General features: G+C 40.3%; 1 protein-coding gene across 6 annotated transcripts in view; it reads left to right on the top strand.

Moving 5' to 3' along the window:
• Positions 1-19,431, top strand: part of FLT1 (fms related receptor tyrosine kinase 1) — a 139,844-nt gene that overhangs the window by 13,655 nt on the left and 106,758 nt on the right. For 5 of the 6 annotated variants that reach the window (XM_043504359.1, XM_038376510.2, XM_043504358.1 and 2 more), the window contains exons 2-4: positions 7,944-8,040; positions 8,350-8,573; positions 18,982-19,106. In XM_043504359.1, the coding sequence (XP_043360294.1) occupies positions 7,944-8,040; positions 8,350-8,573; positions 18,982-19,106 (446 nt within the window). The remainder of the gene's footprint in view (positions 1-7,943; positions 8,041-8,349; positions 8,574-18,981; positions 19,107-19,431) is intronic. The other variant, XM_038376518.2, reaches the window with a different exon arrangement.

Below are 19,431 nucleotides of genomic sequence, written 5' to 3'. Positions count from 1 at the left end.
ATTATTGTGTGTGTGTGGACTTTTTAATACAAATAGGATTCTGTATTTCAGGGCTTTGTTGCTGGAAATCTGAAAAATTAAACATGTGTCAAGCCTTATACATTGGGTCTGTAAGGGCAAATATTAAGTTAGGTGCCTAAGTGTTAATGTGGTTAATTACTGGAGTTAAATATTTAAAGTGCACTTGAAGTCAACAGTAAGAATCCAGTTTACTTCAATGGGAGCAGAGTTAGTCCAACACTAGAGCAGTTTAAATTCTGCCCACAGTGATTACAAAACACAGCTGTATCTTTTAGATTAGTTAATGCATGTAGTAGGACAAAACCTGGATACATATCTAATGTATCTGGGATTTCTTCTGATCACAGGTTGGGGTGCTTAGAGAATTTCCTGCTTTGAGCTCAGTAACTGAGGCAGGTCTCCTGGATTATAATGAAGCATGCATTTCCAAGGATTCCTATTTTATAAAAGTTCTGAATGGTGTTTGAGATTCTGTACAGGGACATTTTTGCTTCTGATACCACAGACTAACAGAGAAAAGAGTGCAACATTTGTAACATTTTTGGTCCTCCACTATTAGCAAAACAAGACAAACCAACCAAAACCAGAACACTCCAATGAATGACTAGCTGGTTGACCCTGTGATTAGTGTTCTGGACCACCCCATAGATGACCCGAGTTCAGTGGTGGCAATTAGGCCATACCCACTCCATGAGATAGAATCCCTAGAAAACCTCTTAGGCTATGTCTACACTGCACTTCCATCATTAAAACTTGTGTTGCTCAGGGGTGTGGGGAAAAAAAACCAAAAACACAATCCCCCCCTGCCCCCACACACACTCCTCCCTGAAAGACAAGTTTTACCAATGAAAAGCACTGGCTCTCCTGCCAACAAAGCTACTGCTCCTCATTGGGGGTGGTTTTATTTTGTCGTCAGGAGAGCTCTCTCCTGGTGATAAAGAGCGGCTATACTGCGTGTCTTACCTCGGCACGACCTTAGCAGCACGACTGTGCCGCTGTAAGCTGTGCGGTGTAGACAGCCTCTGATTGTGTCCTGTGGAGGAAAGACTGTCTTTTTGTTTGTACAGTGTCAATGCCAATGAGACTAGTGCAATTGGGCCCTGATCCTGATTGATCTATGGCAGCTACTGTATTTAATAATAATTTGTTCTTAAAAGTCAAGTTGGTGGTACATATTGTCATGGGCACCCAGCTTTTCCAATCATTGGTCTGACTTCTGCCCTTATGTACAAAGCCAGTTCAATAAAACAAATAATTTTCCTTGCTGCCTGAATCTTAGAATCCTCATGAATAGAGGAATGCACAAAATCAAAGACATGGTCATTGGAATATTCAAATTGTTTGGCTTGAGAGCATTGACAAAAGTTAAGCCAAAGTGTCTAATTTTTCTTCTCAACAGCTGCCTGATCACTACTGGTTAGTTGCAGCCCTTCTTGGATTTTTATTATAAAGAAAATTTAATCAGATTCTCAGTATTTACATCTAGCATTAGTGATTCAGAATTGAAAATCAGTCAGACCTTAAGTGTCTACAAGAGTTTATCCAGTAGATTAGTGTACTTGTTAGCAGAGACAAGAAATCACTTTTTAGAAAGATGATGAAAAAACCCACTAAATTTACTAGTCAGAGTTGCCAAATCATAAATCACTTCCTTATAGATTTGTGGCCCTTTCTTCTTGTGATAGGTTTGGTCACAGAGACCTCCTTGGGACTGTCACTTGATGTGCTGAAGCTACCTCTGAGCCCATTTTCCACTGCCAGTTTGGGGCTCCAGAACCCTGCCTTGTGCCAGACACACTAGTCTGCTGCAACATGGACCCAAGTCTGGTCCATGCCCCGAAAGCTGCAGACTAACCAAAAACTGCTCAGCAAGTCACTTATCTCCAGCACCCAGACACCCAGCTGCCAATGGGATCCAAACTCCAAATAAATCCATTTTACTCTGTATAAAGCTTATACAGGGTAAACGTAAATTGTCTGCCTTCTATATCATTGATAGAGAGATATGCACAGCTGTTTGCTCCCCCCCAAGGTATTAATCGCTTACTCTGGGTTTATTAATAAACAAAAGTGATTTTATTAAGTATAAAAAGTAGGATTTAAGTGGTTTCAAAGTAATAACAGACAGAACAAAGTTACCAAACAAAATAAAAACAAAAACACGCAAGTCTAAGCTTAATACATTTAAGAAACTGAATACAGGTAAATCTCACCCGCAGAGATGTTCCAATAAGCTTCTTTCACAGACTAGACTCCTTCCTAGTCTGGGCCCACTCTTTTCCCCTGGTAAAGTCCTTGTTCCAGCTCAGGTGGTAATTAGGGGATTTCTGTTCCCCCCCCTTTTATGACTTTGGCACAAGGCGGGAATCTTGTCTCTCTGGGTCTCCATCCCTCCTACTAAATGGAAAAGCACCAGGTTTAAGATGGATTCCAGTACCAGGTGACATGGTCACAAATTCTGTGAGACCCCAAACCTCCATTCTTTCCAGCTTGACTCACAGGAAGGCTTACAATTAAACAGAGCCATTTATAACCAATTGTACTAGTTAATGGGAGCCATCAAGATTCCAAGCCACCATTAATGGCCCACACTTTGCATAATTACAGTAGGACCTCAGAGTAATACTTCATATTTCTAGCTTCAGATAGAAGAATGATCCATTCATACACATAGGATGAACATACTTAGATTATAAGCTTTGTAATACCTTACAAGAGACCTTTTGCATAAAGCATATTCCAGTTACATTATATTTACATTCATAATAATCTTTCCATAACCATATGGAGTGAAGCATCACTTAACAGTTCATTTAGAGACAGATTGAATTTTATTTCCAATGAACAATGTGGTTGTCTTGATGAGCCACAAAAGACTTTGATTCATGTACAAGTTTCTGATAATGCTTGTGGTCCTGTTTCAGGAAAACACCTTTGTTCAGGGAGACACTTAAGCATGGGCTTAAATTCCCTTTAAGTGGCTTGGATTTATGCACATACTGAACTTTAAGAATAAGCTTAGATGCTTTCCTCAATCGGGCCTTGAATGAGAAAATGTAACGTAACCACATTAACTTCAATCACCAAGTAGTATTCTGTCTGCATACCCCAGACACACACATTTATTTACTCACTTTTTACATGTAGAAATAGTAATTGAAATAATCTAGGAAACAGTTGCAGGATCTTTTCTTACCTGGTCTCTAGTGACTAAACATCTGCTTTTGGTATGTAAACGTGGTTGAAAATACCCCAAAAAAGGTAGAGAGAAAACTAAGACAAAGACCTGCCTTAAGAACTTACTCATTATATTGGGGGTCAGATTTAATGTAGCTATGCTGATTTTACACCAGTTGCAGATCTGGCCTATGATAATATTTTGACAAGTTCAGATTAATTTTAACATACAAAACAAATTTAACAAATAAGACAGTGATCTGAAGACAACTAGAATGTAAGGACAGCAGCCCCTCCTCCAATGAATGAATTAAATTTAATCAAGGTAACTGAATAATTCAGAAGTTATATTCAAGAGACTAATATATAGGAGAACATTTTCTTGCAGGAACTCATTCTGCATTCCTCAAGATGAAAAGTGTCCTATTGAAATGAAGAGGGATTTTGCATTAGTCAGGACTGATTATGCATTAGTCCTATAGGCCAAATCCCTCTGTCAATACTCAGTGAACTTCAGCTCATGTCTTAGGGTGTCTGTTCCAAAGTCCATTGTAATCAGTGGAACGATTCCCATTGGTTTCAATGGGCTTTGGCGAAGTGTTCTGCCTCAGGGTCAAATCCTGATGTTATTACTCAGCTATGTCCTTTCAATATCACAGGTTTTACAGTGTGCTGAAGAAGTGCTATAGAAATAGAACAGAAATACATAGGGAACATTTTAAAGAGAGATTTCTTTTGAAGAGTCTCCTTGCAATTTTCCAGTGCCTCAGTAAATACAAATGATTAAAGATAGCGTAACAGGGTCAGCACCTACCTCTCATGGTATCCCCTTTTCTCTTTGGCCAATAAAACTGCAATCAGTCTTTTCTTGGGGGGGCACCCACCTCTTGTGGATGGCCCCTTTTCTCTTGGTTAGAGATGAGCCTGCTTTTGGTTTTAGTTCTTATATTGGGGTGGCACCCACCTGGCTGATGGATCTCTTGGCAGGTCTTCAGTGACTCAGCCCTTCAGCCAAGTCATAAGCAGTCTGTCTGTGAGACAAAAGCAACACAAACCCAAGTCCAACAGGGGCCTCTCTCAGTTTGTCCCTGCTCCAGAATAGAACAGTGACACAGGGCTCCTTCCCTGGAGGCAAGGTCTTCACCCTCTCAGGCCCTTTCTGGCCCCAGCTCTTCAGCTGGGCCACTACAGTTCAGTTACCATTCTGGGGTACCTCAAAGTCCCAGTCATTTTCCCAGTGGCTGGTGGGGCCCACCCTCTACTCTGGGTCCCAGTGCAGGGACCCTTTAGGTAGCAGCCTTCCACCATGTCCCTTTAAATAAACTGCATTAATTCCCTGGGCAACTTCCCCATGGCTCCCACACATTCTTCACCTTTACCTCAAGGCCTTATCCTTGTGGAGTCCTAGCAGCCAGGCTGGAGCACATCTACTCTCCCCTAGCAAGGAATTAAACTCACTCTGGTCCTGCAGCTCTTCTTATACTGACCTGCCTGGCCCTGACTGGCTGCTTCCCACACAGCCGCTCTAGGCAGCTTTGAGGACCTCTCTACTGCTCTTTTCTGGGGCAGGGTGTGGCAGGACCACAAGACATCCAGCAGGGGGCCTCAGGGCCTAGTCCACCCTGTTGCAGATAGATTGTGTTTTTAAGGCACAGCACCAGAGATTCAGCATAGACAAGAACATCAGTGTAATGCTTAGTTGCAATAGGAAAAGAGGCAATATAAATTGGTTGTGGCCAGACTTTTAAGGATGCTATGGAAATAAAAAGTAGGAAATACTATGCATGCTAAACCTCTCACTTTAGAATGTGCAGAATGCAGGTTAAACTACCTTTTTGCTAAGACCTTACATGTTGCAAATGCAGAATACCGTAAAGGCAGCTGAGAGATGGGATTCAGTAGTAATGACTGTAAAGGGAATTCTTTTGTGAAGCTGCTGAGCACAGAAAGATCTTGTGGTTCTCTCTGGCTTTCTAGTTCCCAGACTGACTAATCGCTCTCTTGTGTCCCACACATGGTCCCTCTCAAATTCTAGCCTGGACTAAACAACCATGAAAGGGATTGATGACTTCACCACAGCATAAGTATTTAATATGTCATGTCAAATACAAGTTGAATTCAGTCTTCAGCCTATAAGGATTGTTTGGACTTTTGTAAATACTGGGTTTTTTATTTCCCAGAATGGGTTGCCAGGCATTTGATGTTTGACACATATCAATGTTATCATGGGCTAGAATTTATCTTTTATAACAATTCTGCTGATGAGGAGAACACAATAAAAACTGATGTATCACTTGGTACCGGACCATTACTGTGCTGATTTGTCAAAACTGTCTATTTAAAACAATAGTCTTCAGGCAAACTCTTTGATTTGGAGGGAAAGAAGTGACATTGGTTTTTAAAAAATCAGCTTTCTTATAAAGACTGATTTCCACATTTCAGCCCACCATTGTTCAAACAAATTGCAGAGACCCAGTATAGATTTTTTAAAAAGATATCTATGCAGGAAACTGCCATTTAATCTCTTTGTAGACAGCCAGTCAACCTCATGTAATGCTGTATTTTATTAATGTAACTTTATATAATTTTGCATACTGTGATAGCTTATGAGATACATATAGAAGTGATTCTATGGATGCATGAGACTTATTTATCAGCATTTTTACCTCACACCTTGGTCACAAATACTTTATGGTCTACAGCAGGGCTCAAATTGGACCTTCTGTGTCTGCACCTGGAGTCAAAGGAGAACCTCTGTTAACTGTAGCAGCATTTGTATTCTCTGCTGGCCAACCACCAGATATACAAATAGCAGCAACTATGCAGGTCTGACAGTCCATCTGGTAGAGAGGGCAGTAGTGCAGATACACACAGACATACTAATCAGCACATTACATCTCATTTGCTTGAGGATCCCAAGGGACACAATGCCCATACAAAACTATTGCAATTCACTGCATCTGGGGGTGTGAAGGAAAGCAACAAGGAAACACAAGCTTGTACAGAACACAGTGGCTCATATCTCCAGCAGGAAAGACTGCTGAGAACACTTCACTTCGGTGCTGTGCGCCCACAGCTGGCTCCCCGTTCACTTCCATTGCCAATTAAAAGACTTTATCTTGCTTATTGAGACTCTTGGTGGCTCACAGCCCAGCTACATTATTTCTCCATTCACAGCCTACCAAGTCATCTCCCCTCCTCTGGACAACGCAGCTAACAGTGCCCAAGGTTAAGAGCTCCAAAGTAGGAGATAGATTGTCTTTGGTGGCAGGCCTGCAGCTCAGCTTGAGCCTGTCCATATTCAGAACATGATACAAGATGTGTGTCTTCACGCAAAAGCCTTCCAGAAATAACAGACAAGAAATTCACATGCACACACCACCTAATAAGCAAAAGCTGCTGAACCTTCGAGAGGCACAAAGTCTACCATGGAAATGGATCTCTATGCTATTTGGTGCCTAGATACAACTGTGATAGGCCCCCCTCAAATTATCTAAAATAGACAGATTAAACTCTTACTCCCTCATATTTCAGTGCATAATGGACAATATAATTGTATATGTAATGCTGTCCCCTTCATATATTGGCTATAAACTACTTTCCTTTTCTCTTCAAATCAAACTATTCTTGGATCCTTTCAGGTTTACAGACACTCTTTCACTGCAATACAAAATCCTTATCACTTTCATTTCTCAGACTTTTGGTACTGCCTAAATTTAGGTTAAGACAGTTGACATTTTCTTGTTGTGCTGCTAGCTTCTGGAATGCGTTGCAGTCGATGTGAGTGGGGATCAGGATCAGTGCATTGACTGTTTTTTTCCCCTCAGGAATTCTGTTACTTGTTTTTAAAGGACTATATTTTAGGTTACTTGACATAAAAGATTCCATGTAAATATTATAATGATGGGCAAAGACAGACTAAGTGGCCTTACAAGGCTTCTTTACAGCAGAGGAGCTTGCAGCATAGGGGATGTTAGACAGAGGGGCTATGGCTTTAAATGAAAAAGGGTAAATCCTGCCATCCTTACTCAGTCTTTTCAAAGCTCCCATTGACTTTGCAGAGAGTTTTATACAAGAGTTCAGCATAACTGAGGGCCTTAGAGATCCACACATGCAACTCAGCCTCCTCCGTGGAAAGGGGAGACAGCCACCTCCATGGCTTCATCCTTTCCTTCTGTCTCTGGCCTGCACAGAGAGCTCTCTATGAACCCAGGCATGCACCTGGGGAATAGGCTGGGGCTTGCATTGTCCTCCCGCTGGCCCTGTGGAGTTCCTCATGGAGAGATGACACAGCCAGATGTCTTTGGGGCAGTAAGTAGCTGTGGGAGCCCTGCTAGTGCTGTTCTATTGATGATAGATAGCTAGGGAGTGATCAGTGTGAGGCTTATGAGGGCAGCAAGCCACCATGCGCATGATACTAGTCTACTACTGATCCACAGGGTCCAGGGCCTATTCCATGTGGGAAAATCATGTCCCCCCCAAATGAAACAATTCTGGAGCAAACTCAGTGTGGGGAACCTTGCAGAGGTTTCCTCTCTATTCCTTCCCCGCTTTGTTTGTTAATTCCATAGAAGAGGTTCTTGGGCCCTGAGTAAAGACTTCCTTGGCCCAGGGGAAGGTGTGTGGGGAAAAAAACCCAACAGCTACACTGCAACATTGCAGTGATGATAACACTGTGAATGTGAGCGGATTGAATATGGGAAGGCTATTTACCATTGTTAATGCTTCTCTTATTGTTTTTCTAGGCTCTAGTTCAGGGTCAAAATTAAAAGGTCCTGAACTGAGTATAAAAGGCGCACAACACGTCATTCGAGCAGGCCAGGCTTTAAATCTCACATGCAGGTAACCAGCTGACTTGGGTTGGATAATTTTCCTGGGTATTAATCTACAGGACTTTTTCTTTTTTTTCTTTTCTTTTTTTTGTGTGGTAGATAAAACGGGGGGCAGGGAACAGTGTTGGGGGATAATGGGGGGCTAACTTCAATGGCAATTGTTTAATAGCTCTCTGTTGTTTCCGTCGCTGTTTTTGGAGAACAAGATTAAAGAGAACCCCAGAAATAGCCTGATATAATAAAACAGAAAGCTTGGGAACTGGAGCTATATAATTGTAGCCCAACATCATTGTTTTTATTTCCTTATCTGTGTTTGCAGGGGGGAAATGGTTCATTCATGGTCTCTGCCTGAAGCTCCAAGTAAGGAGAGCAAAAGGCTGAAAGTAATTAAATATGCCTGTGGAAGGAATGGCAAACAGTTCTGTAGTAGCCTGACCTTGAGCAGAGCTCAAGCAAATGACACTGGATACTATAGCTGCAAATATGCATCATCAAGTGCTGTAAAAAAGAAGACAGAATCTACGGTCTATATATTTATTAACGGTAAGATTCCAATTTTTTAAAATGCTCCTTTGGTACTTTAAATTCAAGAGTGTTAAGGTGGTCAGAAGTGCTGCAGGTCAACTATTGTTAAATATCTAAATGCTGCATGTGAATGACATCTTCAGCTTTGCATAATGGTCATGCAAATTTACCAGCCCTGTACAAAATCTGCTTGCCCACCATTTACTGTGAGGCTGGATGACAATGCAAAAAACTTAGTGCCAACGTTTTATTTGCTAGTGAAAAAGAATGGAAGGAAAAAACCCAAATCCAAGCACACATCACACTGGGCAAGTAGAATTTTGCAAGGTTGATTTATCTGAAATGAAATGGACCAGATGTGCATCTGTGAAATGATTATGGCATTGCAGAACCATCTCACAATATCAAATGGTAATTCAAAAATATCTCTGCCATGGAACTCCTTATAGATGTTAATTGCCATGAAAAGACCATAGACTGCTATCCGGCCAAAGGATGCCAAATGCTGTCTTGTTGCAGATGGAAAGATCCACTTTCCAGCTTACCAGGGGAATTTTCTCATCCTGTAGAAAATTAATGTTTAAGTGTTTGTCACTTTCAAAACATTCAGCACTCTGGAATTCTATCAGATATTAAACATATTGATTCTATTTTATGTTATTCTGAATATCAGCTCTTTTGTGTTCAACAACCAAAGATTGTGTAATATATGGGAAATGCCTGCATTATAATACTAAGAATGGCTTGTTGGCCTTGTTCTCTGCAGGGATATTAATCAAGCACAAAATTCACTAAAAATAAAATAAAATTATAATACAAGTTTTGCATTTGCTTTTGAATTTTATTCTTCCTTGAGCTTTAATTCTTTGAATTTACAGCAAAAACGTGGCTAGATTAATGTCAGGTATCAGATTAATAGATTTTAAAAATCTGCAATAGAGAGAATCCAAAATGGAAACTTTTCCGACTTATGCATCTGCCTCCGCTATTGAAGTGGATGCTGGATTGGATCATTCTTGGTTTTGGTCTTGAAAATGAAGAACATGATTGAGGCTGTGTAAAAGTGGAACCAATCAGACCTGTTATTTATGTCTGACAGAAAACAAGAGACCTATCCATTTTGATCTATATCAGTGGCAAACTAGGGCCGCTGCTTGTTCAGGGAAAGCCCGTGGTGGACCGGGCTGGTTTGTTTACCTGCTGTGTCCACAGGTTCGGCCGATCGCAGCTCCCACTGGCCACGGTTCGCCACTCCAGGCCATTGCGGGCTGTGGGAAGCAGCGCGGGCCGAGGGATGTGCTGGCCGCCCTGCCAGCAGCCTCCATTGGCCTGGCGCGGTGAACCGCGGCCAGTGGGAGCCGCGATCGGCTGAACCTGCGGATGCAGCAGGTAAACAAACCGTCCCGTCCCGCCAGGGGCTTTCCCTGAACAAGTGGCGGCCCTAGTTTGAGAACCACTGCTCTATATCCTGCCTTACCTAGAATTGCTCAATAAATTTATATAGTCTCTTCTGCTTTTTCTACCTCTGAACAACACTACGAAAGTATATACTCCTCTTAGTGTTTAAACATTTATCTATGTGACTTTCAGTAGCATAATGCTGGGCAGCCAGCTATGAACGTATCCCTAGAAGTGTAAAGAAGGTTACTAATTTATTGACTAACATCTCCTGCTGCCCATGAAAATATGCAGCTTTCTAGAATAGTAATTCTTAACCTTTTTCCTGTTGAGACCCCCCTTGAGCCTTCCATCCCATCTAGCTGAGAATACTCTCCCATTTAGCAATATGAGAAGAGCAAAGGTAGTGCTAGGTCTACATTCCTACATACAGGAGATTCCTACATGTTGGTCTCTCTCTGACTTTCTCTCTTTCTCTTTCCTGCATGAGGTGTTAACACTACTTGTTTATCACTGAATTAAGTAGAGACACCGTCAGTCTTTCTCCCTCTTGAGTGCTTTATGTGTTGTTTCCCTGTATTTGAAAGAGAATCTATGTCAGATGCACAAGAATCAGGGTGGGTTTCCTAGTGGAAGCAGATGGCTGGAGAGAAACATCGGGTCCTGAGAGACAGTGGTCTCTGCAGGCAGGAAAAAAACCTTTAGTATACCAGGTAACATTTTCAAAAGTGCCTAGGTGACTTAGGAGCCTGAGGCCTGTTGACTTTCAATGAGATTTAGACTCCCAAATGCCTACGTCTCTTTTGAAAGTGGAATTTAGATTCTTAGAAAATTTTACCCTTCACCTTGCTTCCCAGGAACTTGTGAAAGGTTGTTCAAGAGGCAATCCTGTCCCAAGCTGAGATATCTCTGGCACCCCAGTTTTTAGAATCTGAGATTGCTTTCAGTGGTGTGTCAGTTCCTTAACAACCAGGTGTTGATAATCTCAATATAAATGACAATGGATACATGTGTCAGCCTAGGGATAATGGAATAAGTTGCAGTATAACTGCTTGATCTGTGCCTGATGAATGTATTCCTCTGAACTTTTGTAAGGTGGGGAGAAAAGTTATTGAGCCTACATAGATTTTACAACTTCAGGAGAAATGTTGAGCAAGCCATGGGAGATGCATTTTTGTGACTACACGAAAAAAGGGCCGTTGTTATAACTAGCTAGGTGCAGATGCTAGCCCAGTTTGTCTTTGTAAATTTGTTCCTAGGTGGCTCCTGTAGCTTTGAGTCCAGGAATTACAATTCCCAGGATGCACTGGAGTGGAGGGGGAGAGGGGGGGGGGAAGAAGAATGTGAGCTCTGTGGAAGAGTGAGGGGAATGAAGCTTACCTTTGCTGTTATCAAGCTTCCCGAGTCTTCCTCAAAGGGTGAAGGTACAAAACAAATTGATGACGCGCATAAAAGAACCACAGGAAAACAGAAATCTAACTTACCCAAGTGCCTCAGGATTCCTGCTGCTGCAATCTGCCGTTTCTCCTATGGAATCAGTATGGCGTTACCAGTTATAAGGGAAAGCGCATACAAAGTGCCTCTTAACTTAAATCAGTGCTTTTTGGAAACCAGCATGGAACTCATTTATTGAGCTCAGTTTGGAAACAAATAAATAAACTTCCTTTGAAGGTTTTAATTTTTTAAACTAATTTCTGGGTGCTTGGGAAACAAACTGTTATAAAATCCGAATCACTAGTAGTTATGTATTGTTTCCTGTCACAGGACATATGTGTCAGTCAATTCCCCATATTAGCACCATGTGGATCACTAAGGTGCCTCTTTCCCATGTTTTAACTCTCTGCAAAGGAGAGTAAATAGTTGCTATTTACAAACACAGAAACTGAATCATGAAAGTTAATATTGTTTGTACAGGAAGTCCTCACTTATTGTTTTGAAAATGTTACTTGTTTCCGTAATTAGAGTGACTTCGAATATGAACTGGATAGAAAAGAATAGACATATTAAGTCTTTCAGTTCAGTAATACAAATATCCTATTGCAGAGGAAAAGATTATATACACAGAAAGGAAGATACAAGTCCCTTTTCCCCTGTGGGGTAATGAACATTCTTGCTGAGGAAGATGAGATGAAAATCTTATATGCCCCAACACTCAACATGGTACTTTCAAGATCCTAAGTTTCCATTATCATCCTGCCAGGCCACATGAAATTCTTTCAGAAGCCAGTCAATATATAAAACCACTTTTCTCACTGAAACGGCCAATATTGAGTTGCTGTGGGGGGTGAGTGCATAATCTATGCAGTAGTTACTCTGGCCGCAGACAACCAGGAACTGATGCGTCAGGCAAAAGAAACAAATATTCTTGAGAGCATTGACTTTGTTGCAGTTCACTAAGAAAACTGAGATCCGTATAGTGCATAAGCCCATAGAAATCCTGAGCTGAGGAGGGAGAAGGACATTGGAATTTGAAACTCAGGAAGGCTTTCTGCAAGTTCCTTATGATCATGGGGCCAAATCCTGCTCTGAGTTCTCACCCTGATCACTAGTCTGAAATGGGTCATTTCACTGAACACCTTCTTTAATGGGACACTCACAGGAGTGATGTGGGCAGGGTTTCCACTTGCAACTAGATCATATTAATGTGATGATGATGTTTAAGAAACATACCAAATTAGCAGCATAGCAGCTCTTTTGACTGACTGGCTTCCCTAAGGCAGGATTCCCCAGTGACTGTCTGTCACTTTCAGGCCTGTCTTTCTGGATGAAAGTGGTTATCACTGAATTTGAGGGGAACCTGCTAACTGTCTTGCAGCTTGGTCAGCAATGGGAATTGTTTTGTGTAGTCCTAATCTGATTATCAGTCTCCAATTTGTCATTCTTCAAGGTCTTTCCTAGCATTGTCAATGTTCATGTATTCTAATTTATCTCCTTGACACTATTACCTGGATGGTGAAATATTCAACGATACTCCTGCTATGCGCCCCTCTTACAATATTCTGGGTACCTGATGTTGAAGATGAAGCAACTAAAAAAGATTTTACTTCAATACAATTCAAAGTATACACATTCATAGATCACCAATGACTACAGTTTCAAACATGTCCTCTAATTTTGATTGTTTCAATTTTTTGGGTGCCCAAGATTAGATGACTTAAGTGTTTCAAGCTGAGCAATCAAAAATGAAGGCCCCCAGAATTAGTGGACACTGAAAAATTTAAGCCTTTGGACTTTCAAAGTGTTTGTTTTTTAGGAGCACATTTTGAAACCCTAGAGTCACACCCTAAAAGCCTTTGGTGCACAGAATTCTCTTTGACATCACTGGGAATTCTGTTGGAAGTTGGCTGAATCAAGCCTTTGAGTTGGAATGGATTTTAAATGTGACTCTAATGGATTCACTTATCATAACCCTGCATGATACTACATCTCATAACAGGCAGACTATCTAATAACAGCTCTCCAAAAACTTTGGTTTAAAATTAAAAAAACCCAGTGTCAGGAGAATTTAACTGGTAAAGGTGTGACTTAAAAAAAAACTAAAAAAACCCCAACCTCCCTCACCCCAATCTCTGACTGTTGACAAAAGATTTAGATTATTTTCTTCCTGTATTTTTTTTAAAAAAATCAGTAATAACCTGGCCATGGAACAACTTGCCCCAGTGTTCCCAGTGTGGGAGGCTCTGCACCTCCCTTATCCCTTTCATGATCCATCTCTGCGATTTGGCACATCTCTATCATATGAATTGTACTTTTTGGCTAACAGTTTGTCAAAGTCAATAATGTAATAGCACATTTGTTATGAAAAGGAAACTAGGTTAAACTATATTACAGCTGTATGCAGTATGTGGACACATTTTCAGTGCATAAGAAAGTTCCTGCTACAAAATAGAGCCTCTTAGAACACATTGACATAAATCACTTGTCGTTTCCATTCCTACGGAAGGAGGCTTCACTTTGTGTACTGTGAGTACTTCCATTGGATTTACTGGGACTACCCGCAATGCGTAAAGATAAGCATCTGTCCATTCCCAACTGTGCTTTGATGTATTTTTGAAGCGTGCTAGGAAACCTTTAGTGGGCACCAGCAGGGTCTACACTGACCAATTAAAGTGCAACATGTCAATGCACTTTAGAAATCATATCCTGGTAAAGCGCATTGCTCCACCATGTCGATAAGCCTGTTGTGTCTGAAGATAAGTGCTTTAGTCTTGAGATGTTCAACTCTGTACTTTAGATTTTGCTTGCCAAGTTATTCTTGTCCTGGGTTTATTTCTACGTTTATTAATTTATGTCTCAATGTCACTCTTTCTTCAATGTCCAGCAATCATTTTCACTGGAGGGCCATTATTTTTGGGGGTAAGAAAGGAAAAGAAGACTGAAGGGCTTCTAGAAATAATTTTGTCCACTTAAGGCTAGATTCTGTGCACAGTCCATTCCCACTGTGCTAAATTCTTCTTTCAGTTTCACCAATGCAACCCAATTGACTTCCATGAAGTTGCACTGGTATAACTGAAGTCAAGGGTTGCATTAATGTAAATGAAAGGAGAATTTGGCCTATGGATTTTAATACAATTTACATGAGTATATCTGAGGACAGAATTTGATCCTTAAAAATGTCTTTATGAATCAGAGAAAGCTATACTCTGTAAGTAGGGAAACCATTTCTTTTGAGCCTGAAATACCACTATGATAAGCATGATATAAACAAGTATCCTCATCCCATTGAGTAGAAGGCAAAACTCCCTTAGCCTTCAGTGGCACCAGGGTTTCACCCACAGAGTTTGCTTCTGACATTCTTATCTCTGTGGTTTTTGATTTTCATAGACTCCTAGATTCCAAGGCCAAAGGGACCATTGTGATCATCTAGTCTGAACTCCTGTATAATGCAGGCCATAGAACTTCCTCAAAATAATTCCTAGAACATATTGTTTAGAAAAACATCTAATCTTGATTTAAAAATTGTCAGTGATGGAGAATCCATCATGACCATTGGTAAATTGTTTCAATGGTTGACTACCATCACTGTAAAAAATTCACACCTTATTTCCAGTCTGAATTTGTCTATCTTCAACTTCCAGCCATTGGAACATGTTCTACTTTTCCCTGCTAGATTAAAGATCCCATTATTAAGTATTTTTCCCCGGGTAGAGCCAAATAGACTGTAATCAAGTCATCCCTTAACCTTCTCTTTGTTAAGATGAATAGATTGAGCTCTTTGGGTCTATCACTGTAAGCCATGTTTTCTAGTCTTTTACTCATTTTTGTGGCTCTTCTCTGAACCCTCTCCAACGTATCAACATCCTTCTTGAATTGTGTGCACCAGAATTGGACACAATATTCCAGCAGTGATCACACCAGCGCAAACTATAGAGTTAATAATGGCTCTACCTCTACTTGAGATTCCCTATTACGTATCCCAGCATCACATTAGTTCCTTTAGCCACAGCATCACATTGGGAACTCTTGTTCAGTTGATTGTCCACCATGGCCTCCAAATCTTTTTCAGAGGAAGAGATTTGTGTAGTTGAAGTTAAGAAACCTGAGGGCACAGAGTATGGAAAGGAGGAGCATCCATTTTTCTGACTTTGCCATTTCAATATGTGTTAATCCAATTGTTTGTGCAAGATATTTGTCATAATATTTGCCTGAATTAAGGCTCTTATGTTTTAATCTGTTTTATGACCAGTTCAATAAAATAGCTGCTATTTATGTTCACAGTCAATACAGCAAATTACCTTCATGAGTTTTGTGATTCTGTGACTACTTTTTGTGGCCTCATGTTGATTGTGAGTGGGAAATATTGCGGGTAACCTGGTTAAACACAGTACAAACCACTAACTGCAGGCACAATTATTGTTTTAAAATATAATATTCAGTAAGAAGTGACCTCCAACTTATGCAAATATTCAGGTTTTTTTCCCCTGTTGTTTAGCAAAAAATAAACATGCTCCTCCCAATGAAATACTTAAAGTCAAAAGAACATAATACATCGTGCTATTATGATCTTCAACATTGCTGAAAATACTCTTTTTTTTAAGATAAACCATTCTGTTCAAAGTCAGAATTAGACCCCCATGGCCTGATTCACGACAGTGTTACTCTGCTTTTACACCTAGAGTTAGTTACAACAGCGTAAAAGTGGAGCGGTGAATCAAGCCCAAAGGGTGGAGAAACTTCATATTGGAGATGGCCCAGAAGAATAGGGGAGGGAAGTCAGATTTAAACTTTAAGGGCCTGATTTACCACTGTGTTACATCACCTCAGGAAGGAAAGATTAATCTCTGGCAATCAGAAGGGAAACATGGCAGGAGCTGCTAGCAATAGGTAGGTTGCGGGGTGGGAGGTGGGAAGAAAAGACTAAGATGGGATCAGGAGGGTTTATTAATTGGGGAAGAAAGGTTCTATCTCATTGGAGTATTCTGCCTATGTTACTCCAGCACCAGCTGCTAGTCCTGAAATAATGACTATATCCCCTTATGACCATTAAGAAGGAAGGAGAATAAAATCAAAGGGGCTCAGGAAAAGCCTCCAAAGTAATTATGAAAACAAAATGCTGCTAGGAAACATGATGCATATTCCTTTTAATCAAAAGCAGGAAGACATTTGGAGGGCTTTGGGCCATATACTGCCCTCAGTCCATGGCGGAACTCCCCAGTGATGTCAATGGGAATTCTGCACGTGAATCGAGCTATAGCTGTGGCTGGCTCTTAATGTCTAAATGCTCTAATGTGTAATTGTAATTTCAGATTTACAGGGGAAAGCCATTTTCAAATGTAATGATTTCATTCAGAGGAGCCAAGGAAACTTTTTTAGCTTTGTTACAGCACTTGACTGTCTCCTCCAAGTGTGAATGGCAGCATGCACGTTTCCATTAAGGGAAAAAATGATTCTTCACATTTTGTGCTGGTTTCCTGTCACCGCCTCTAGACGGGCAGGGAGTCCTGTGAGGTTAGGGCAGTACAGCTCCCACTAGAGCAATGTTGGCATCAGTTAATGGTGACACTTTGTCTGGAGACAGTACCGGTAGTCTTCAGGGCAGCTCTTCCTCACACTTGTAACGATCTGGAGATTATGATACAGGAAACTACTCTGCAAAGTTTGCTGGCTTAGGAAAGTAGCTGTTAATTCTGTGACAAGGATGAATGAGCCTTAGGGGAGTAACAAGTCTGTTTCACTAGTGATGTTAAAGGTCTAGTGACCTCTTCCATAACTGCAGCCCCTGCAAAACAAAAATGTTTCTTTTACAATGGTACAAGCAGGCGCAGTCTTGGTCTTTCCTTCAATCATATTGCAAAGGAAATGTTAGACTAACAAGTCTTTGAGTATTTTTATTGCATACACAGTCTCTACTGTGCATGAACTCCTTTTGCGATCACAACAGATCTGACTGTGATCCAGACTTTCAATTTCAAATGATTTTCTTCATGCAACAATTTGATCTCATCTATCAAATCTCCTTAAACTCTTTGGGAAAAACTCTCTCTCATCTGTGTTGGGGTCAATATAAGGTACTTCTGAATTTAGCCCATTGTAAATAAGTGCAGAATTGCTTCCCTTCCTACCCTGTACCTAAGATGTACTTTAATTTGCGTAGTCTAATAAGAAATGAGGATCTTAAAGGATTTTATTACAATGTGAAGAGATGCACATACTCTTGACTGAAAGAGAAGCAAAAGTAATGTATTTAAAAGAGTAGCTGCTTCAGTGAACATATAGAAATGTTCAGAGATTCATGACTGGGATAAGAATTTGACAGTGATACTCTATTTCAACATTCACAAATGGCCAAGCCTTGGAAGGAAGAATACTATTGCTATGTATTGGATTCTGACTGAGTGAAAACAGCAGAATTTGGCTGAAAATGCACCAGAACTAGAGACAGGCCTCAAGTTAGGAATCAAATAGTCCACATTCTGGAGGTGTTAAAAAAGCCAAACCTAGGGTTTTGAATTTTGCAAATAGCCTCTCTCTTTACACTGCGTAAAACCAATCCCCCAGATCTGACCAGCTGCAAACAGGATTTGGATCCAGAGTTTGTGGCGCTTGTCCATCTTGGTTAAACAACACAAACAATAAAACATTTGCAAAAGCAACAATAATATTCCCTGTTTCCAATGTGGGCTATTTATGCCAATTCCTTTTGTCAATGGTGGTTGCTTAAGGAGACAGTAAATTATACTGTCAAGTCTTAGTTGTTGAGTTAAATGAAATAAACGTTTTCCTGACATTTTCATTCACCTTGTCACTTACAAAAGAGACACAAATATATTGTGCTGGTGGGAAGGAATGCAATTATTAATGCTTACTAGTCCAAATTCTAAGAGCTACTTGAATATCTGACTTAATGACCATGTTTAGGATCCCATTCCTAGTCTTACTGAAGCCAATGTGAGTTTTGCTATTGACTTCCAGGGGAGCAGGAATAGGCCCTTAGTGGGGTGTTTCCTGATAGGTGAATTCCAGCTTAGTCCCATGTAATTACTTCTTCCAATGACAATAAAAAATAAATTAACCCGAACACAATGAAATATGGTATTTTATTTATGTCCAAGCCGTATGTGAGATGCAATAAGTAGAAAAAAATCTGCTTACTTAACATCACCTATATTATATATAATATCTATCTATCTATCTATATATTAAAGATGATGCAAAAATGTAAAGAAATGCTGTGTTGATTATTAATGATTAGTGATCTTTCATACACTGCAAAAATATTTTACCAGCCCTAAATAATGAAAGTAAATGGAACAGGTATTTTGGAAACTTATCAACACTGATAGTTAGGGAGAATTGGCTGATCTTTTGTTATAGTTATCTGTAAATAATGAAAAAAACATTTTTAAAGAGATGTTGGGCCTGTGATGAGAATTTTCTCTAGGCCCTTCAGATTTACCACAATAAATGAGTAGGCTCTTTTTAGTTGTTGTGGTAATCTGTTAGTATAGTTTGGTTAAGTGAGCCACGCATTTTCTGTGCTGTTGTAATGTTTCAAACAGTTACCTTTTCTTTTTATCCTTCTCTGTAGATACAGGCAGTCCATTTGTAGAGCTGCATAGCGACATACCTAAAATTATACACATGACTGATGGAGGAGAGATGATCATTCCATGCAGAGTCACAGCGCCAGACATTGCTGTTACTTTAAAAAAGGTACCTTGATCCACGTATATTTCTGAAAGCGTTATTGCAGACATAAATTTGCTGCATTACTTTTTTGCAACTATTTTAATGATTGGAGTGTTTGAGCAATTACTTGTTCCCTTGTGTTAAATGTTAACTATATATTCTGGAGGCACCTCTGATTTAGGGGATAGTCTCCTCTTGGAGCCTTGTCCAATGACTGAAATCAATAAAGATACTCCCATTGACCCAGAGGGTGATAGCTCAAGTGCTTGCTGCATAGAAATGTATGCACATGGCTCCCAAGGAAGCTAGTAGAATTACATACATGAAGTAAATCCCCAGGTATCAAGAT

This window comes from Dermochelys coriacea, chromosome 1 (assembly GCF_009764565.3).
Source record: "Dermochelys coriacea isolate rDerCor1 chromosome 1, rDerCor1.pri.v4, whole genome shotgun sequence".
Taxonomy (NCBI): Eukaryota; Metazoa; Chordata; order Testudines; family Dermochelyidae; genus Dermochelys; species Dermochelys coriacea.
The sequence above is the reverse complement of the archived record's forward strand: the minus strand, read 5'-3'. Positions and strand labels throughout refer to the sequence as shown.